General features: G+C 38.6%; 4 protein-coding genes across 4 annotated transcripts in view; 2 read left to right on the top strand and 2 right to left on the bottom strand.

Moving 5' to 3' along the window:
• The window catches only part of tmem265 (transmembrane protein 265), a gene marked incomplete at its 3' end in the record, with an annotated part of 224,620 nt that overhangs the window by 127,406 nt on the left and 75,152 nt on the right, over positions 1–22,062 (top strand). The gene's annotated exons all lie outside the window — the stretch shown is intronic.
• On the bottom strand, positions 886–4,558 carry LOC307256820 (uncharacterized protein; the record flags this gene model as incomplete). The annotated part of the gene is made up of 4 exons (XM_080035924.1): positions 886–1,250; positions 1,660–1,715; positions 3,569–3,690; positions 3,950–4,558. The coding sequence occupies 4 exons, from the start codon at positions 4,556–4,558 to the stop codon at positions 886–888; spliced, it is 1,152 nt and encodes a 383-aa protein (XP_079892050.1).
• yif1a (Yip1 interacting factor homolog A) lies at positions 6,601–14,743 on the bottom strand. Its single transcript, XM_080035569.1, has 9 exons — positions 14,635–14,743; positions 14,165–14,216; positions 11,987–12,231; positions 11,460–11,564; positions 10,536–10,614; positions 10,404–10,461; positions 10,150–10,305; positions 9,344–9,437; positions 6,601–7,287 (listed from the first exon to the last, which is right to left on the bottom strand). The coding sequence occupies exons 2-9, from the start codon at positions 14,193–14,195 to the stop codon at positions 7,129–7,131; spliced, it is 927 nt and encodes a 308-aa protein (XP_079891695.1). The 5' UTR covers positions 14,196–14,216; positions 14,635–14,743; the 3' UTR covers positions 6,601–7,128.
• On the top strand, positions 17,700–21,544 carry fosl1a (FOS like 1, AP-1 transcription factor subunit a). Its single transcript, XM_080035568.1, has 4 exons — positions 17,700–18,113; positions 18,565–18,816; positions 19,932–20,039; positions 20,146–21,544. Exons 1-4 carry the CDS (start codon positions 17,994–17,996, stop codon positions 20,677–20,679), a joined length of 1,014 nt encoding a protein of 337 aa, XP_079891694.1. The 5' UTR covers positions 17,700–17,993; the 3' UTR covers positions 20,680–21,544.

The following is a 22,062-nucleotide window of genomic DNA, read 5'->3' on the forward strand; positions in this document are numbered from 1 at the left end:
CATATGCCCTGAAATGTAAAGAAGTGTAAATGGCAGTGAGTTCATCTCATATTTCGATTAAAAATTCCAATCAAACTATTTCTGATTGAGGACATCCTAGCTTCGCTTACAAGATCATATTTTTGCCTTCATACGTTAAGGAATTCAGTAAAATGACATTATGTCGATGAAATCCTCCCTAGCGAACATGATCACAAAAATGACGATGGGCCAAAGTAAATTAAATTGAAAAAAATTGGAAGTACTTTATATTATCGTAATTGAAAAGTGCTTTCCCACTTTTTGACTACAATGTACAAGTGCATCTACATTATAAATTAAATATATTTTAATAAAGTATTACACTCTACTTTAAAACAGGCTACAGTAACAGCTAAGGGGCAAGATATTATTTTAAGTTTGTTTCGAGTGTTTGTTTTTTTAAGCAAGGAACAATACTTCATCTTGAGTTGGAAGAAATCCTTCGACCCCTGAGAACGGCTTCAATGTTCAAAACTCGCACTGGAAAATCTAAAAACTTATTGAAGACTTTACTCTATTAATACTTTAACGTCTCAGAGTATAATTAGTTTAAGGTTACACTCTCAAGTCTCAAGTCATTGTATGATATGGTGGTTAATTCACCTTCTGCATTGAAAGAGCCTGAATACATGGGAAGTAACGTGATCCATAGTTGTTAGTCCATCAAAAAGTTGATCTATACTCATACCTAACTACAAAACAATACACAAGACTTAGGGCAGTATCAACGTATTAGGAAGAATCAGCCGATTTGCCAAACATAATCACTCCATCCATTATCACTTAGGACTTCAAAACATAAATCCCTGTGTGTTTATGTTGGTCTTTTAAAGCATCTGCCTCATTGTTAAATGAGGTATAATGTTAATATATGCCTCCTGCTAGGTCTAGCAGTGAGCCGGCAGCCTCCTGGGCCTCGGCGTCCAGCTGAAGGATCTCCACCGTCTCCAGGTCCAACTCAGCGTCTCCGGGCAGCACCAGGTACTGGAACTGCTGAGACTGGTAATAGTGTAACTCGATGTAGCCGCTGTCTGACAGGGGGTCCTTCTCCATCTCCATCTCCATCTCCTCACACACCTCCTCCTGCTGGTATTCCACGGACTCCATGGTGACAAGCTCCTCATGATCCGGGCTCAAAGGGCACGGTGGGTTTTCAGAGAACGATGGGTTATCGTTGGTGAAGGTTTGGGGTGAGTGTGCGGAGAGGAGGAAGGTGTGAGAGAGAGAATCTGCATAGGAAATAAATATATATTTTTTTAAAACAATAAGAGGAAATGACGGATCAAAAGTAAGACACAAACAATAATAACGTGTTTTCATGCAAATTAAAGGGCCCGTAAAGCGCATAAACTCAGACATAAAATGAGGGGACATAAAGGGGACTGAGCTAGCCTATTGCTGTGTTGCCAAGGTAATAGAAGGTTGTTGCCATGAAAACTGAACACAAACACAGGAACAATGTTGCATGCTGAGAAAGCTGCAGAGCGGGAGAAAAGCGGCATTTAATAAAAGTGTCACCGAGAGCCGCTACTCCATTGATAAATATATTGTCGACTAAAAGAAATTCATAAAGGGTCAAATATGTAAGTTCCTGGGACAATTAAGTGAAATAATCTGAGTTTCCTCTTCATTACTGACCTGAGATTTCCAAAGAGTCGCACACTGCAGGAACCACAAATTCAGCTCCTTCCAACCTGCACACATGAAAACATAGTTGGACATCTACATTCATTTAAAGATTTAGTTTTTAAACCTCAGTAAAGGAACAATTATATAATTAACTGGTTTTGTAAGATGGAATACAGTATTTACTGGGAAAACAAACCAATCTCTCTTTTTATCTTTTAGTAAAAAAAAAAGATATTCGCATTACCGCATTTCAATTTGCAAGAGCTGAAGGAAAAGTCTTCAAATGTAATGTTTTGTCAAACCGATATTTCAAGCAGCAAATCCTTACATGTGGCAAGCTGGAGTCAACAAATGCTTGGTATTTTTTCACGTGACTTAATTGATTTTACTGTCAAATAATTTTCATTTTATTGATTAATCCAACTAATTATATCACCACCATTACTTTAAATGTATCTTCTCCACCTTTGGTTAGAAAAGTCAGCGGCATTATTATTTCTTATCTAATACTGCATAATGTTTAATTAAAGACCTACTTCACCGGTGGGAATATGAAGGTGTATTAAACTCTGAGATCCTATGTAGTATAAATGTGCAAACATTTTTGAAATCGGTTCATCCTAGCCTGAGAAAAGGCAGAGTGTTTTATTGTCTCACTGTCTAACGCGCCCCACACACATCCTGCGTCTACCTCTGGAGCGCGTCGCGTTACCTTACTGCTGCCTCTCTCGGACTTTTCTCGGACACACATGCAACGTCTCAGCAGCTGCTGCTGCAGCGCTGCTTCTAAAAGCCCTATCTTTCTACATAGAGTTTTCATAGATAATTCCCATTAAAAATGAAGTTCTTTCATGTCATCTATGATGCATATGATTTATATTGAGTCTGGACAGTAATCCGTGCGCCCCATTGCCATTTTTTAAATTTTTTTTTGCCATATTTTCGCTTGTTGGAAGTTTTATTTTGAAGGGGACACACCAGGAAATGGTGAAACTACAGCGAAAGCTGCCAGTATGAAGTCAATATGACTCTCAGCAGAGTATTTCAAAAATCAATTTACTGATTTATACGGGAGAGAGAGAGGGGGGTGTGGTCGGGGAAGAAGAAGGCCGTAGACACAGATAGAGCAACGGAAAACTGTTGCGCTCATCATGATCTTTTTTATTTCTTCACTATATTGGATCTCTATATGTGTCATTTATCCAAAAATGAAATGCCAGAACTAATTGAAAATTAGGTTTTAAATCCCTTGGATTTTGATTGCACAATTAAATCGTGAAATAAAGGGATTATTCGCGTAAACGACTGAGGGATGTTTTATTTTGAAATAAACACACCGGGTAAACGTGTAACTAGAGTGAATGCTGCTGGTATGACTGTCAGCAGAGTATTTCTCTATCAGTTAAAGCACAGAGACGCGAGAGAGACGCGCTGCTCTCAGAAAAAAAATAGGCGAGCCTCCTGAGGTGAAGGGGAGCGTCGCTGCAGACGTGCCTCCGACGCGCCTCAGCAGTGCGTCTGAGGTTGGATGTGTGCTCGCTCTACGTTGATTTCACGGTCTGTGACAAAAAGTCAGACGCAGACGCGAGGTAGACGCGCAGTAGAGGTAGGATGTGTGTGGGGGCCGTAACCCTACATTTTACTAGTGAAATCACACTAGTAAAAATTTAGGGTTAGGATTAATAGGACAGCTGGGCCAAGGGAAGACTGAGGGAAGAAAAACCACATTCATTATATTATAATAGCAATTTTATAATGATAGAACGCCAGTTCCGTATGGATGAAGTATTCCTTTAAACTCATTGACATTTTTGGCAGCTGTTAAAAACCATTACATTTCTTGAACTTAATATAAAACAGAACTAACAAGCCCTTTTGCGCCCTGTTGTACACACTCAAACTGTTATATTATACTCACAGTGCAGGCTTGTTGATTAGATTGCTGTTGGTGCTGTGATAGCTGTGGGTCTTCCTCAGGACCTCGAGGAGCGCAAACCGATATTCTGGACACACCCACCACAGCGATCCCTTCCCCACTGACTGGAACAAATATACAAAACCACTTGAAATGTTAAACTGGAGAGATATTAGCCATAAACAACACTGAGACATTAGATCATATGACAAATGTAGAGTACATAATAATAAGCACATCTGGATTCAGTGCGTTTGTTTTCAGTGGGACGGATGCTTTCAGATATGGATGCTTGAATCTCTGTTTTATCATTTAAGTCCAATCTCTTTACTGACTACATGACCCGTTTGCTCTTAACGTGGTAAACGTGTCTCAGTTCCCCACCTGGCGCTTGTCCCTCTGAATGCGCCGGAAGCTCTTGCTCAGGGACAGGTTGTGTCTCACCGAGTTCCTCCAGCCTCCTGATGCTGTCCTGTAGTAGGGGAAATTCTTCACAATCCATTCGTAGATGTCCTTCACTGGAAGCCTTTTGTCAGGCGAATCTTCTATGGCCATGAAAATCAGACTACTGAAGGAATACGGGGGCTTAGACAAGGCATGAGGAAGAGGCTGGGTTGGTGCGGAGGACTCTAGCTGAGGCAGTGGTGTCATTTTGGGAAGGGGCTGCAGCGGTAGCAGGTTGCCCCGCTGGTGCAGCCAGTTGAGGCAGGTCAGGTCATCTTGATCACACAAGTTACCAAGGCTGAGGCGTTCTAGTTTTTGTCCTTCAAGGCAGTGAGACGCTGGGCATTGTGAGAGCGGGCAGGGAGAGGGAACAGACTCTGCTATAGATGGTGAAAGTGAGGTCGGGGACGGCGGGAACGAAATGGGCGAAAGTGGAAGGGAAAGGCGGCCATTTGAGCCGGTCTGCAGCGGCGAGGAGGAGAAAGGCAGAGACCCTCCTAAAGTGGTGGGACATGACGAGGTGGGCAGTATGTGAGCGCTGGTCTCCATCTCTCTCCCAGGAGGAAACTTCCAGGGTCATACAGCTGCACCACTGCTGGAGGATATGACAGAAATCATTCAAAGATTCATGTCAATCAGGATGAAAGTGGGCAGTCAAGTACATTTTTATTTATACAGCCTAAAATCACAAATTTGCCTCAAAAGGGCTTTTCATTCCCAACAAATATTATCAAAAACGGAATCAGCTTTATAGGCCAAACTGTGTACACACGGAATTTGACTCAAGCTTGTTATTGCTCTGAGCATAAATATACATTATGTACATACAAGTGGGGGAAAAATATATAAACAGAGGTGTATTTTACTTCACATTTCCGTTTTTTCCCCCATTTTTTAATCGATGGATTTTTTAAATGTATGATGAGGCTGTTGCAACAATGCAATTTATCAATTTATCTATCTATCTATCTATCTATCTATCTATCTATCTATCTATCTATCTATCTATCTATCTATCTATCTATCTATCTATCTATCTATCTGTCTGTCTATCTATCTATCTATCTATCTATCTATCTATCTATCTATCTATCTATCTATCTATCTAGTACAAAGTGATGTGTGGCATCACTTACAGAAATTATAAAAACATTGCTGGAATAGTAGGCCTAAACTACACTTTAACAATACCTTCAAAGCATGTATTCGAACAGGATAACTTGTCCAAGGTTTGAGACTAAACAAGCGGATGGCAAGTGCTGCAAAAAAAAAAAAAAAAAACCCTAGCTTGATTCAGTTAAATGTTAGCTATCCGTTCCCCTCTGCTGAGCATCAACTAAAAGTTGAAAGTCCGCAATGCGTGCACTCTGACATCAACCTCTCCGTGTGAACAGGTGCACGTCTCACACTGAAGATAATTTCGATAAAAAAAAACCTTCAACAAACTTTAAGTAGACTTATTTTGTGGAAAATATATATCTTCTTTTAGCGCTATGAAAGTTTGTAGGCAAAGTGATGCCACATGGCTCTACACTGCAGTTCAGTGGGCAAATGGCGGAACAATATAAAGTTTCATTTAGTCAAAGAAAGCCGCCTTTTTCTTTCACAGGTAACCCCCTCGGTGATACCAGCTGGTGTGCTTCAAACGCATAATATTAACCAGTTACTTACCAAATGACCAAAACGATAGTCCTAGCAGAATTCAATGTCCTTTAAATGTCCAACCACGTCGTTCTAAACTAAAAGGTGAATTTCTGGTAGTAAAAACGAGGGTCGGAGTCGGACACCTCTCCCACCGTGTTCTGTTGCCCTCCAATGTTTCTATGGAAACGAAAAGGACGCTTTGCGGTGCGCGCTCAAAAGGCGCGTTCCCGCAACACGTCTCCATGAAGGAGTAGTGAGTAATAACCATAGGTCTAGACTCGAGAGAGACTATAGTGTATCCAAACTGGGTGTAGGAGTCTTACACAAAATACGAGGTATTTTATACTGAGGGTATTGTTATATTGAACTTATAATGACTACACATTTCAATTAGCCTAACATGTACAATTGTTTCCCCAATATAAATGAAGCGAAGTTGAAGTATAAAGTAGCATTAAATGTAAATACTCAAGTAAAGCACAAGTACCTCAACATTATACTATAGTATATAACTTTAGTTAATAACACCTTATAATGCACTTAAACTATGACATACTATTTATAACTGCACAACTGATACTTGCTGCCAATAGTTAAAATGTAGATAGGTAAAATGAGTCAAACTGATATAATCTCCCACTGAAATGGAGTAAACAAAAATTCTAACAAAACGGTGATTATCATGTTTGCCAGTACCTCAAAATCACAGTAATTCTAAGTTAATACATTTTTGTTATACTTTCCACCTCTGAGAATAACTATTACTTTGCAAAATATATAACATTTGTCTTAGTCATAAACAATCACTAAGCTCTGACTGTATCATTAAAAATAAAACCATAATAACAAATTAATTAGATCTAATTAGAAATTAGAAAAAATACAGAAACATTTTCCATACAGAATAGGTTCATTTCATAAAAGAAGAGTCTCAGAAACTGTTGCAATTGGATGCACAAAGCTAAATATATTTAATATTTTTCTACAAAAAAAAAAAAAAAAAACATTGTCATGCTTTGTTAACTGTTAAATAAGACCCAGCAGAGAAAGAAAAATGGAGATAATGCAGCATCTTTACCATACCAGAAAATTACTGAAATCATGTGTCTCTGTCTGTTTGGCTGTGGGCTGTAAATACTGAGATCTTGTCCAAGGACGTTGTTTTATAAAAAGAAAACCTGAACTGAATCTGAGTTATGAACAAACAAACCTTAAAATAAAAGCCCTTGTTTTCAAAGTTAGGTCAACAAAAATAAGCATTGGTCAGGGTAACTGTACACTCATGGTGGAAAAGTCTCCCAGTGAGACATTTTGTGGTAAAATAAATGTAAGCATTGCATTATGAACAGTTTGCACGCTGCAGTTCGACACCATCAAGTTTACTGACAAAGAGTATATGAAGGCAGGTGTAAAAACACTCAACAACCACTTTTTCTTGAGTCCACTTGGACTTGAGGTTATGAAATGCCTCACGGTCACCTAATCAAGTGAGAGGTTAACCAGTAAATAATGATTGGCTGAAAGACTGCAGTGGCCAAAGTGATATAAAGGCGAAATTGAGGTTTGGCACTTGATCCCGTTGCCATGGAGTCCTGGGAGAGAGAGGGCAGGATCTTCATTTTCAAAGATCGAACCTGCAAAGACAGCAACATTTTGAATGAGCGTTACAAAGCTGACTTGATTCAAAGGTAAAGTTCAACATTTTGGGAAATAAGCTTGTTCGCTTTTTTTTTAGACGATACAAAATATGAAGCTAAAGCCAGCAGCAAGTTAGCTTAGCTTTGCATGTTATGTGCCAGACTATTGGGCTAAGGCTTCATGCTAGCTGTTTTCTCCAATTTCCTGTCTGGCGGCAGCTTCATATTTTCCAAAAATACATGGGAGATGTATTGATCAATTTCTTTTACTCTTGTCAGTTGAGTGAATCAGCACATTTTGCATATATAAAATATAAAACCCATGTAATACATTTTTTTTCAGTAGAGCAAAAAATAACGACATGAATTAAATATATTATTAATGTGATACAAACAGGCTAGCAGTTAAATCCCTTCATTGGTCACCTGAGTCTTTTTTTCAATTTATTTTAGAAAAAGATTGTAGCATTTATAAAGTAATCGGTCATGAAGGTATTTTAGTAGGTAGGGGAGAACGGGGTAGGTAGGCACACTTTTTACTCTAGTGAGAATTGCTCATCACCAAAACATCTTTCAATAGTCATTCCTACATTAAATTGAAGCTTAAGGTGTTGGCTTGAAATGTGTACCCCTCACTTTTTCTATCTTATTGTAATAAAGAAGAAATTAATCATCAAAGACACCCTTACACATTGTGACAACCAACCCCATCAAGAGGTCGGTTGTCACACACTATGGGGTTGTTTGTCACAATGTTATCTTAATGGGAATAATCATAAAAAGAAGGAAAGAAAGTAGAACTAAATTTGAACATTTAATTGCATTGTCAAGTTGACAAATAGGCCTACATAACTTACTGTAGACTTGGCAACTGGTCTAGTTTGGGATGCACTGGGTTGTTTTGATTTTGTTGCCCTTTTTTCTTTTGCATGCTAGCTGCCTTTTCCTGCTCTATTCTTTCCTTCTCTGGGGTGTCAGTGAGGATACAGCTTGACAATTTCTTTCATTATTGGGTTCCTTTTCTGGCTGTAGCCTTTGGATAACATGTGACAACCAACCCCCCAAAAAATGTGACAACCAACCCCAACTTGAATTTCTTGCTAGCATCAAGGCCAACAACCATCTGACAACTAATTAGCTTGCTAACCACAATCTAAACTATAGTTTACCCTTCACACTTTTTATGGGTAACAACTGTTTTGTTATGAACCCATTGTGTAAAAGCCTAGAAGAAAAATACTGAGGAGCTAAATATTTTCAATTTGACATGAAAAACACAAACAGTCCTCTCACCTCAAATTTAGCATTCTAACTCCAAGGAAGACTAAGTAGGTGACCTCTGATCCCAATTCTGGATATTTACATACCAAATTTTCACAGACAGCGCCTTCTGGTTCCGAGATATAACGATTGTGACAACCAACCCGTGTGACAAATTACCCCGTTCTCCCCTTAAAATACTATTGTGTAATAATGCAACATTTTAATGCTGCATAATAAATGAGTGTTTATCACATTTTGTGGTTTCACTGTAAACTGTAAAGCCTAAACCTGACGTTTGTTACACCTTGACAACCTTTACATAAAAAACTGTAAATCGATTTAAGTTGTGTTTTAGATGTCCTCTTTTTTTCTTCTTCTGTCAGTGACGTAATTAAAACGGAAGAAAACTGCATCTAAATATGTAAATATCTGACTTACTAAAAATATTCTACACATAAGAAATTTTTAGTTAAGCATTTAAAATTATGCTTGTGTTAAATTATTAAAAAGTATGTAACAGTTTTGCCAGATATTGAATATTTTGATGCAGAAAACTTCAGAGCTGCATTATAACCCTTATTGTTTCAAATACACAATTTTATTCATTCCGAGACTATAGTTTAAAATGACGAGTTTATAGTAGTGGAATAATCAAATTTTCTGGTTCGCATTGTGCAGAAATTAGTCAAAGTTAAATAGCTTTCTGTTCAAGAAAAAAAGTTTCATCATTTCAGGTACTTCAGATTTATAAATGTAATGGATGATGTCACTAAGGATTCAAAATACTTACAATGAAGAACATAAGGGCACATGAGGACCAGGCAAGGGCCACATAATAACCATCACTGCCAAACAGTAAGCCACACAACATCGTGAAGATCATCCTTAAAGACAGGTAGAAACAATTTATTATTTAAAGAAGTGCCATTTTAAAAAGTTTAATCAGAAGGTTTATCTACCTTTGATTTAAAAGGAAACATATAAGAGAAACTGAACTTTTCAGTGATTTTGATCATACATTTGTGTATTTGGTGCTGACCAACCCACAAATGCTGAAATAATGCAACCTAGTCAGTTATTTTTTAACTGTCTAGGTCAGAAAATATGCGATTGAGCAGCAGTTCGGATTTGTCTCTTTTAAACATTGCCGCACAAAGTTGTACTCGTGTTAAACGAGTACAACAGGAGCGTGAAATAGGGGTGGGGTGAGCATTTCCTCATCATCATTTTATTCTGAGGAAAAGTCAGAATGTTGAAAGAGACAGTGTGAACTTTAAGCCTTGTTTAAAGCCATGTTACATAACCAGAGTTGATTGGATGTTTGTAAATGTTTTTTTCATGTAAGACACCACCAGCTGATGCACAAGACAGAAACACGTCCGTCTATATTTGGAGCAATCTTGAGTGCGTGTAGAGCTGACCAATAAGAGGGCTTTATGGAAGGGTTGCTTTAAAGAGACACGTCCTACAAATTGAAACCTACATTTTTTCATAATATGTCACCTTTTACAGTTAATCAGTCTAGTTTTTAATACACAAAAAGTCAAATATTTGTCAGTAAAAGAAAGTCAAATGCATCTTAATAACGATATTTACCCGACATATTTGTATCCACTGTAGGCAATAAGATCAAAGGTTGAGAGGTCGCTGTGCACTGTCAGCAGGTACAAACTCAACAACATCACCAAGACCTCGATGATGATCCACACGAGGGCAGTGCTGGCACACAGTCCAAGAACCTCTGGACTGAACCTTCACACAAAGACATCACACACCCTTATTTAACTTATTTGATATGAACACATTTACTGTGTGTCATAAAATGAATTACATGAGGAAGAATTACTAACCTTTTTTGAATGCCGAGGGCCATTCCAGCAAGTAAAATGTAGGTAATGAAAGCCATCGCTAAAAGACAAAAGTATACTTAATTCATTGTACTGGCAATCTCATTGGTGCTTTTGTAATCATGAAAAACTTACTCGGTATGTAAAGATCAGGTGCATTCACATCCTGTCTTGGAGGCAGTGGAGTGTCACGATGGTAACGGACTTCCCAATCCTACCAAAAACCCACAGACACAGTATGAATCATTTTGCAATCCGACAGTCTTATATGCAAATACTGCTTACTAAGGCTGATTTAGCTTACATCGAACACAAAACCATGAAGACAAGCAGTGTTTTGAAAGTTAATTTAAACTTGATAAAATAAGGATGAGCTTTAACAGTAAACAAATTCTGTTAAAAGACCAAAACTAATGATTCTTCCATTTTTTTTCCTTTACAGCATGAAAGTGAATGTGTACTTCACTCAAAATAAACGCCCATTGTTCATTGAAATGAAAGATTATAAAAAAAATTACAGATTAACAGGAGGTCTATGGCATTACCAATGCATTGTTGGTTTGAGTCTTTAAATGGGATTTGATGACAGTAATAAGAATACATAATATCATCAAGTATACTTGTAAATTAACCCCGGCTACGAGGTACTCAATGCAGACAACATTGCAATCAAACAGTAATGGTTGTAAAAACTATGTAGCAGTACATAGCATTTAGGGTCAAACAGTCAATACTGTGTGACCCTGGTCTTTCACTCACTCTGTATAGTTTGTACATAATCAGGGCACAGAATGTTTGAGCGCTGACTTCATGTACACTCTGAATAAGTTTTACGGTGTGCGTGGGAATAAACTGAGCTCAATGTGCTTTTACAGCCGCACTGGCGATCACAGCATCATTATGTTCCTAAATAAAGCTGGAGGAGTGATTAAGTCGCTGCTTATCTAGTTTGCACGCTTTCAATGTGATAAGTGGTTGAAAATACAAAACAAGGAATGTTTTGTGTTGCCTCCATTTTGACATAGAGCAAAGTATTGTGGAGTGAATGGCTTAGATTACCTGATGTGTATAAGGGAACATGAGGATCATAAGTTTCTTCAATACATATTTGGTGTCGACGGCAAAGAAGTATTTCAGCTTGTTCACAGACATGAATCTGCTGATCTGAAAGGCATGAAAGTGGAAACATTCACTTAACAGGGTAGAAGTGACAGCCTGCCAAAGTAAATAAATACAGTTGCGTCATAGTCATTTTTGAAGAAGGTGGGGCCTGCCCTCAGGATAGTGCTTCACTTTAGCTTGACATCCAGTCTACGTACTTTAAAACCACCTGCGTAAAAAAGTTGTCAATCCAGTAAATCAACACTAGTTTTATTAATGTGCAATCCACGTTTGATGCATTTCTTTATATGGTTCTCTTCCTGTATAAAGAATACGAGTTTATGTAAATGAATGCCAATTGGCCCAATAGGCAGTGGCCTTGTTTATAGGTTACTGGGTTAATACCCCATCCCCTCACATGCAGACACATACATTACTGTACATCATATCTGAAGGACCCCTAAGAATATTCTACTGTTCCTCACCTCTTTGTTTACCATATCCTTCCCTTGGTTGGCTAACGAGGAGCCGTACATCACTGCAGCGCTGGCCATTGGGTCAGTAAACATGTTGTCCATACCAGCCCCTCCTTGCATGTCATTTGAGGGTCCTGCCATATTGTACCCTGGCGTATAGTAGCCTTGATTGTTCATTGCTGGTGCTGCAGAGCTGGTGTCTTCAAACAGGACAGAATCTGCTGTGGGGGGAGCTGCACGTGCTCTCGATTTAGCTGTGGAAAAGATGTAAACACAAAGGAGTTAATAGAGGGTATATACACACCTGAACAAAATCTAAAGACAGGGGAAAAAATTGCAAAGTATTTGCATTAGAAGGTGGTTGATCGTAACCAAGTTGTAAGTTGAGCTTCAAAATGCCATCAAGCAATTTATTGAAAACTGAATTTAAACTGAATTTAACCTCAAACAGGCTGTTCACAGCTGATGAAAAGTTTAAGACCATAGCCTTAAAAACTCAAAAACGCAACCAAAAAGTTTCAAAAAGGACTCAGTATTGGGTAGGCCCACCAATCTTGTTGATCACCTCAAAGATGTGTTTGGGAATGCTTGATGCAAGTGTGAAGTGTTATGGGGTGAAGGTAGCTTCATGTAGGGCATCTATGGTCTGGAACTGGCGTCCGTTGTTGTAGACTTCCCTTGCCATCCAAGCCCAAACGTTCTCAATGGGATTTAGATATTGAGAACAGGATACTCCAAAAGAGCAACGTTATTCTGCTGGAAGAAGGCCTTGGTCAGGCGGGCGTTGTGAACTGCAGCATTGTCCTGTTGAAAGACCCAGCCATCACCGCACAGACAAGGGTCCCCAGTCAAGAGGGATGCCCGCCGCAACATCTCCACATAGCCAGCAGCCTTTTGACAGCCCTGCACAACCTGAAGCATCATTGTTCCAATGAAGGAAAAAGCACCTCAGATCATGGAGCCTCTTCCACTGTGCGGAGTAGAAAACATCTCTAGTGGGAGCTCCTTGTCATGCAAGTAGCGTTGGAAGCCATCAGGACCATCAGGTTACATTTTTTCTCGTCAGAGAATAAAACTTTCTTCCACCTTTAAATGTCCCATGTTTGGTGCTCCCTTGCAAAGTCTAAACGGGCAAGTTTGTGGCATGGGAGGAGACGTGGTCTTTGAAGACGTTTTTTGTTCTTAAAGCCCTTCTCTCGCAGATGCCGTCTTATGGTTATTGGGCTTCACTCAGCATCAGTTAGAGCCTTAATTTGGGTCGAGGTTCGGCCTGTGTCTTAACGGACTGCACGTCGGATCCTCCGGCTCAACGCAGGTGACATTTCTTTAGGTCTACCGTTTAACTTTTTTGTCCCATAACCCTCAGGATCTTTTAAGAAATGTAACATGACTGTCTTACTGCGTCCAACTGGATGATACCTTAATCCCATATATTTCTACAGTCATTCCAACCTTTCCTTAAGCAAGAGAGTAACAATGTTCTGTGATGCCCAAGGTGACACAAGGTGCTCCTTTATTTTTTTGTACAATTTTACTTAATTTCACCACAATTTCTCCAAAAATGTGCCCATGTCCACCCTGTGAGAGTGATCATCAAAGTCCTCCAATGTTACTTTACACTGAGTTGCCAGTTTATTAGGTCCCCCAGCAAATCCCAAATGCAGTGTTATAATAAAGTAACAAATCCTACCTTGACTAATGTCTATTGTTATATTGCTCAAAATGTTTTACTTAGGGGTTGATTCAACGTCAAAGACATTTTGAAAGGCTTTTTATGGTGCTTTTGTACTGTATTGTGTCATTGAATACCGTATAATTGATACTGTACTTGTTATAACTGTTTAAGATGCAAATAGCTTTACATAGATATTTCATGTATTTTTTATTATGTATTATGCATTTCCGATTCTAATTATACTCACAGGTGTTTCTAATATATTGTCCACACACCGTGAATATAATTAGAAATTATAGCCCACACGCAGCAGGTAAGGTCTATTCAAGTAGGCCTACTGGTATATTCGTTTAATAGGCCTAGATGGTTGATCCTTTTAGTTTTATAACATGTGACAGCTCCGGCTGAGCCGTGTGTGAGAAAATAGGAAGTAGATAAATGGATGGAAATTTTGCAAATGTTTTGCAAAAATGATAACTACATGCGTCCAGGTGATTCATATTTCCACTTACTTGCTCGGTACCCATGATGTGGCAGGTCCATTGTGAGGTTCGCTGACGTTAGCTTAAAATAAAAACAGTTACACGTTTACTACATGTTTGGCTGTATTAACGCTCGCTTACAAGGATTCATCATGTTGGTAAGATGGCTATATAAAGCACTGTGATTCATGCCACAGCTTACAGTAAATGCATTTTAAAAAATACAGAAAGAGACAATACCTTTATGCTAACACCTGCTAGCAGTACCTATCCAGCTAACATTATGTACAAACTTATTGAACGGTAACCACTGTTGTTGCTAGTTACCGCTAGCCACCTAGCTGGGCGAGCAAGTTAGTAACATATTGTACAACAAACAACCAGCTGAGCAGCACAAGTCATGCCAATACATTCAACCGTAGAATTCCATGTGTCAACACAACACTACGATAGGAAAATGTTATTATTATGACGTAAATAACGAAGATAAGAGCGCTTACCTGAACAGCTAACGTTGTTAGCTCGCTACGTGGCTATCCGGCTTCTCGCGCTGATCCCTCCTCTTCACTTCAATTTGCCTGCGTGGCACAGACACATCACATGGAAGTTGCCTACAACACAGACATAGCAGCTGCACCAATACACACAGCTGAGAGTCGATGCTAATACTTCCATGTGCGAAGCTTACATACTTACTTCCCTTCCTATTTCCTACCCATGCTGTTGTGTAGTGAGAGTGTATTGTATTACATTTCAACTTCGGGGAGCATCAACACAAACGACAACAAATAACTTCATTATAGGCATTATAAAAACAATGCCTAAAGTATTGAAACAAAATGTTAATATTAAAGGTGTGTAAACTGACGAATAGTGATGAGGAGGTAAACATTTAGGCTACTTTAGGCTTTATGTAGGCCTATATTTACTCACTCTTACAGCAACCTCCTTAGCCTACTTAGTTTTTAACTTTAGAATCAATAAGGGTCTACAAACAGATTTTTTTTTATTATTATTTTGAAGGATTAGGCCTATACATTGCTTGACCACCAACAGTATTGTTATAACCATAACAGGTTAATTTAATTAAATCCCAAATCAAACATTTTACCCAGGGGCTTTTAAAATATGTAGGTCTACTTTACAACAAAAACCTCTGTCTATAGATAGGCCTATATTTTTAAAGAAATGTACATAGCCTGAGAAAAGTAATCTTAGTCAAATAGAGCAAAGTAGGTACTTGGCTACATTCATCTGTTTTTTAGGTAATTTACTTGTGTATTTTCATTTGGATCAACTTCATACAGTTTGAACACTATTTAGCCTACAGTAAGAAGAACATAGTATTTGGATTCTGGTAATAAAAATATTATCCTATTTTTACTAGATTAAAGTCACTGTAACTGATATCATGACTAGTAGACATGACATGCAGACGCAGTGTGTCAACATTATCTCAACAAATAATGAACGGCACAATCAAAGCTGTCTTTGTACAACCATGTTCAAAAGTGCACTGTGCCATGACAGGAAAATAATCTAGATCTTATCATGGTTCTTAAACATGAATTGACAAGGCATGAATTGCAGCATCCAATTATCCCCAAAAAATCTATTGTGTGTGGCATGAGGATGCTGTGTGTGTACTCCCTGAAGTGTGTGTGTGTGTGTGTGTGTGTGTGTGTGTGTGTGTGTGTGTGTGTGTGTGTGTGTGTGTGTGTGTGTGTGTGTGTGTGTGTGTGTGTGTGGTTGGGTGGGTGTGGATGAGTTATTTGAATACATGTGGAGATTTCTGAGGATGAGTAAATGGCAATGGAATCTAAACTTCCTTCACCCACCCTGCAGGGAAAATGCAGAGTAAAACTGAAAATAAATCACACTCACATTGGGAATTTACTGTAGATAGACAAAAAACTCTTTATTTTTTTAAATCGAAATGGGCATGTGACATGTCTGTTGAGCACTTTTTCCAGTCAAATAAAATATTGAATAAATAGCCAGTGGATCAATATTGAAATAAAAGGTGTCTGACATGTTTTGACATGTCACAATCACAGACACAGAAAGTGTGTCATCATTGCATTCCTGAAGCTTTAGTCATCCTACGCTCACCTTTGCTCCGTACTCCCTTCATATGATACCATCTACCGCAGTGAAAAGAAAAAAACACCCCGAGCATGTTGTCCTCATTATGAGATGGTGTAATATTATCGAAATCTAAAAGGTGGGACTCAGTCAAATGAGCTGATGAGCAACATGCTCCTGGCAATGTCTCTATTCTCATTCATAGTTTATGAATAAGGCGCTTCAATGTCTCAATTTCTGTATAGATTATGATAAATTGTCTGCCCTATTTTTTCTCTCTTTTCTCCCGAAGTGACTTTTTTGAATGGACTACAAACTGTCCTTAACGGTAAAAAAATAAAAGTAAAGATCGATGACAATCCTTATTTTGAGGTATTCCTAAGTGAAGTATTAGTCGTAATGTGAGACAATTGTTCAACAGTCAGCAGCAAAGAGAAGTCATCCTTTGCCGGGAACTCTGTCCTTAGGGACTGCAAGGTCAGCAGCTGTTGTGTCAGACTAAGCTTATCAAATCTACAGCATGCGTTTTTTGAATCTTAGGTGCTGGATTGTGCTTGCAAGTAAAAAACTTTTGTTGAATCGGTCGGATGGGGAAATAATCGAGTAGGTTTGTGGCAGTTGACTGACTCATCTCCACAGGCATGTTTGCATATTGATGTGGTCTGTATAGTGAGAGTGACTGCCAAAAACCTCAGCAAATTACATCCAGCTTTGCCCACACTTTCTATCTATTTCATATCCAGTTATATATGAACTTCATATGAGATATAAGAGAATTAGGGCATTTTTCTTATTATAAAATTAACATCACCAAAGATATATGACGAATGAAAAGGATCAATACTCTTGTTATCTAAAAATATTTGTTTCTGAAACAAAGTACATTAAAAGTTATAGTACATTTTACTCATTCATTTAGTTATACAATATTTTTTCTATTCTTCATATTGCTGTTTTGTGTTTAATAGTGTGAATTTAAAGTAAGTAATTGAAGTATAACAACAGTTAAGTAGACCTACACTTTTAAATGCTATCGAAAAGACATTTATAACCAAATACAAAATATAAATATGTCTTTAACTTTCTCTAATATTTCGAATGTATTTATCATTTACCAATTATTTTGTTATTTACATATCTCTAAGAAAAAAATCAGCCCAAAACTAATATTGAAATAGGATAGGCTACTGGTTTTATTCGTGAACGAGAAGTGAATTCCACTGAAGGAGGGAATCGTTGCAGCATTTCAACCACTGCTTAAGAATACAAAACTCACAGAGCAGGAGAAACCTATCCGTCATAACGTGAAGGCTGTCTCAGTCAGAGGAACCCCGGGTGTTGACTCTCAGGAGGAAACTCTCACCATATATGGTTAATGACGTCACGACACGTGGTGAAATTCGTGAGAGATTCCAGACAGCTCTATTTCCCGTAACTACGGAGGGGCGTGGTGACCCTATGAAGCCGCTTTAAGAGTTTACGACCTCAAAGTCCTTCACAGACTTTGGCTTCTGGATGTATGACTAAGGACGGGAGGAGGTACTGAAAGAAGTTTTCGGAAGTTTTAGGACGATTTGAAAAAAGCGAGGCGATTTTTTCCTTTCTTGTTCCCCCTTGAAGACGTGCCCGTTTGGTCTCTACCATTTACTGCAATAAGGTGGGCTTACCCAACGTTTGAATTGACACAGGAGAGTCAACCTGTGAGTGATATCGTGAGACCTGAATGATATAGGCCCTGCTGGGTGCAATTTCGCTTTTCATTCAAACTGAAAGGATGTATCGAAACTTTGGGAATCAAGGCCGAGGTAACCCGGCGTACACAGGCAGCAGCGTCTCTGGGTCAAACTCTTTTACCCCGGGAAGCACCGGCACTTCCACTACTCAACAGGAGCAGGTAGGTGTAGCTAGTTTTATTACACCAGGCCAAAGGTTATCTCAAACTGTTTGTAGAATCACAGTGTTAATTAAACTATACAATTATATAATTTTATTTTTTTTAAGTTGTGAATTTCTATCAACAAAGGTAGCCTATGTAGTATAACCTTAAGGCTATAGGCCTACCTATAGTGTAGGCTTTTTAGTCTAGTAGTGAACATGTTATAGGCTACTGTAAATGTTACATCACTTAGTTATACTGTAGCTTATGTATATGCATTAAGTTTAACTCAATAGGCCTATATTTATTAACATATTTGTGATCATCTTTGATATCACTTTTGTGTTACTCTCCCTTCCAAACCCAGAAACCATATGTTTTTTGGGGTCCTTTTTTCTTTATTGTTTACATGTTGGTTTAAAGTATGCTTGTTGTATTTTCCACACTAACTTTATCCACATTTCTCCAGAAATTCACTATGGCTGGCAGCAGTCAGTTTGTGCCAAGCCTCAACGCCATCACAACTAACCAGGACCTCCAGTGGCTGGTCCAGCCCTCCCTCATGCATCCACCTGGCCCTTCCAGATCTCCAATACCTCCTTACCCAACCCTGTCAGGGGCTCGGCCACTGGGTCCATCGCCTTCCCACTCGCACCTTCTCAGGCCAGGGGTCATCAGAGCAGCTGCACATACTTCGACAAGGCGCAGGAATGATGAACATGTAAGAAAGTAGTACTTAAAAAACAGTTACTTTATGAAGATATATAGCCTAGTGCCAAAACCAGCTTTTGAAGAGAGACTGATAATGCTGTGGGAAGGTTAGAGTTGAGAGAAATATAAATTATTTCTTTGAGATGGGTGACACATAGTGAGGTGTGGACAGTAGCTCAATCATTTCTGTGTAACTTATGTGTAATATCCTGTTATACTCTTTTTTTTTTACACAATTGTGTAATTTCCATTAGATTAATCCATTCCAAAATAGCATAAGGATAACATAAAACTATTTAAAGATGTTCTTTATTACATTATTTCAATTAATTTTCATGTCTTGGGTAATAAAAAAAAGAACAGAAGCATTTGCTCCCCGGAGGCAAACACACATGTTTATGTTCTTTGATGCTGTTTACTTTTAGTCGATGTTGACTCAGTCAGATGATCGCCTGTGACACACTTTGCAAAGATTTGCTTTTTGTTAGCAGAACAATGTTACGTGTCAAAATAAGTGTAGGATTAAGATAGCATGGAGGTTAGGGATCCAATTTAACGCAACTTTAACCTAAAGGACAGTCATCATGTTCGTCACTACTACTGTCCTTTTTTTCATCTGGCACATGTTGGCACACATCCCCTTTGCAGTTTTGTTCTTGGAGTTCTACTTTCATGGCACAGGAAGTGGACAGTCATGTGACTCACAGGGGCTAATCATTTTTACGTGACTCACACCTGAGTCACAGCTGGGGTCTGAGTGTGAGTCATTGCCCCGAAAGGGCGGGAAACATTGGATCAACTGCAATTATTCAGTAGGGCGCTTGATGATGTCAGAGTTAGGGTGATACAAAGGCACAACGGCTCAGACATTTCAGGATCATTCAGACGCCATGACTGTGATGAGTCAGTGCACACACATGGTGGTAGTATTTCTCCCGGGTAAAGTTGCTTGTGCCAGACTCCCAACACACCCTATACATTTGCCCAAAGCAAAGTTTCACAATCCAACCTGATGAATTTCATGGGGTGTCCAAGGTTTGACTGTTTTATTTGTCAGATGTACCTATTTATTTATTTTAATATATGTATGTATTTTAATCTTTTCTCTTCTCTTTGTCATCAAAGTTATCCCATGAAGAGATGGAGAGGCGCAGAGTAAGAAGGGAACGCAATAAACTGGCAGCGGCAAAATGTCGCAATCGCCGTCAGGAGCTCACAAACACACTGCAAACTGTGAGTGAATGTTGAACCGATGTCATTACCTTAATGCTGGAAATACAAATTATTGACATGATATAACATGTAATGTCTGTACTTCTGTGCTTTTTCCCTTGTTTAGGAGACTGATGAGCTGGAGGATGAAAAGTCCAGTTTGCAGAAGGAAATTGCTGCACTAGAAAAGGAGAAAGATAAGCTAGAGCTGGTCCTGGAAGCCCACCGTCCCATTTGTAAAATAGAGGACTCTGATTCGGATTCTGACCCAAATCCATCGATTTCTTCTATGGGAGGTATCAAATTGGAGCCGGAGGAATGCAGGAAGCCTGGACCCTCAACCAAAACGCCAACAAAGTTGGAGAAGACCAAACCTAAGATAACTATCCCCAGCAAGCCTGTGGCGTCTTCTGCCTCCACTGTGGTCACTGAATCTGAGTCGCTCCACACCCCAGTCCTCACATCTACTCCCTCTCTCACCCCCTTCACAGCGGGTATGGTCTTCACCTATCCTTCCAGCGCCTCCCATGCCACAGCAAATCACGGAAACACCTTACACTCTCAAGCTCCACAGCCCTGTGGGATAGCTCACCGCCGTAGCAGCAGCAGCGGCGACCAATCTGATCACTCCCTGCACTCCCCAACCATCCTTACTCTGTGATTGCCGGCCCTGGCAAAACACTAATGTTTATTACGATGCAATCGTAATGCGTAGTGATAGTTCGAAAACCTGACCGAAATGAAGATGATGAATGTGATAACCGCCTCCAAAATGAGCTACATGTATCTGCTTCATTTCATCCATTTAGAAACGGAGATGACAATTATCAAATGATAATTGATGCAAATTAGTGGCATTATCAGGATAGGAATGTTGTGCTCTTTTTAGTTTTGATATTAATAAAAGTCTTTATATTTCTATTTTTTGAAAGCTATCCAGTTGAATGAGGTAATTTGTGAAAGCTTTGCATGCAGAATATATTCTCTTAAGAATGTTTACAAGCTTTCTAGCATTAACTATGATAACTCTGTCTAATGATATATTATTATTGATATTTCAGTGTAATGTTCCATTTCATAACTTGTTACATTGTAAAACAGTGCTATAAAACACTATAAATGACCTCGTAAAGGGAAATAGATTACTGACAAATAATATTTTTATATGAATCTTTTAAAGAATCTTAATATACTCTATAAAAGTTATCGACCACTAAGGCTGGGCCATAGGAGTTAATAGATGATATCAGCATGTATTTATTTTTGAGAGTGTAATATATTTTTTAGTTTTCGTAATGTTTCCTCTGACTGAACTTTTTTAGTGGGCAGTGCCTTATTTTATGTTTTGTCAAATCTGTACTACTTGAGAGACAATAAAGAACAATGGTTAATAACTGTGTGAAAGTCGTGATGGTGTTATATTGTTGTTGTAACAAAAAAACACAAACAACGTCTGGAAGTTATAATTAGACTGACATGCAACAGATTGACTTGAGAATTAATAATTTAAAGTGTGCAAAACGTTTTTTTTTTTTTAAATCTTCTTAAGTGAGTAAACCCTTACTGTAACATAAATGGGGCTGGAAGGAGCATTAAAATAATTGACTAGTTGAGAAGATAATCTGCTACCGTTTTGCTTTTGATCAAGCAAACTGTCTAAATATTCTTTGGTTGAAGCTAATCTGGGTTTTATATCATTGTAAACTGAATTTCTTTGTGGTAGAAACAAAATAAATCTTTTGAAGTCAAAACCTGGGAAATTCTAATGATTATAATAGATCAAAAGCTTAATTGAGAAAATTATTACCAGCATAATCGATAACAACAATTGTAAAGATAAGCAGCAGCCCTTTTCCTGACACTCATTAAAAAGGCTTGATGGCTGCTCTATTCCCCTCAACTATTAACACGTTGGCCACTGTGACTACATTTGCCAAAAAATTAAGCAAATCTCTTGGTAATACATACATGGCTCAGAGGGCATTGGATTGGACTCTGCTAAAATAGTTTTTTAGAGAGAAATAGAGATGGAACGAGAGTCAGA

This window comes from Ammodytes marinus, assembly GCF_949987685.1.
Source record: "Ammodytes marinus genome assembly, chromosome: 10".
Taxonomy (NCBI): Eukaryota; Metazoa; Chordata; class Actinopteri; order Uranoscopiformes; family Ammodytidae; genus Ammodytes; species Ammodytes marinus.

Bases quoted from the DNA above. Each gene is read 5' to 3' on its own strand.
- yif1a (XM_080035569.1), bottom strand. From the start codon at position 14,195: ATGGACCTGCCACATCATGGGTACCGAGCAA. The intron at 9,438-10,149 runs GTAAATATCGTT...CCTGTCTTTAAG, and splicing joins AGTGGATACAAATATGTCGG to GATGATCTTCACGATGTTGT. The intron at 7,288-9,343 runs GTAAGTATTTTG...CTGTCTTTGCAG, and splicing joins GTGCCCTTATGTTCTTCATT to GTTCGATCTTTGAAAATGAA.
- fosl1a (XM_080035568.1), top strand. From the start codon at position 17,994: ATGTATCGAAACTTTGGGAATCAAGGCCGAGGTAACCCGGCGTACACA. The intron at 18,817-19,931 runs GTAAGAAAGTAG...TTGTCATCAAAG, and splicing joins GGCGCAGGAATGATGAACAT to TTATCCCATGAAGAGATGGA. The intron at 20,040-20,145 runs GTGAGTGAATGT...TCCCTTGTTTAG, and splicing joins TCACAAACACACTGCAAACT to GAGACTGATGAGCTGGAGGA.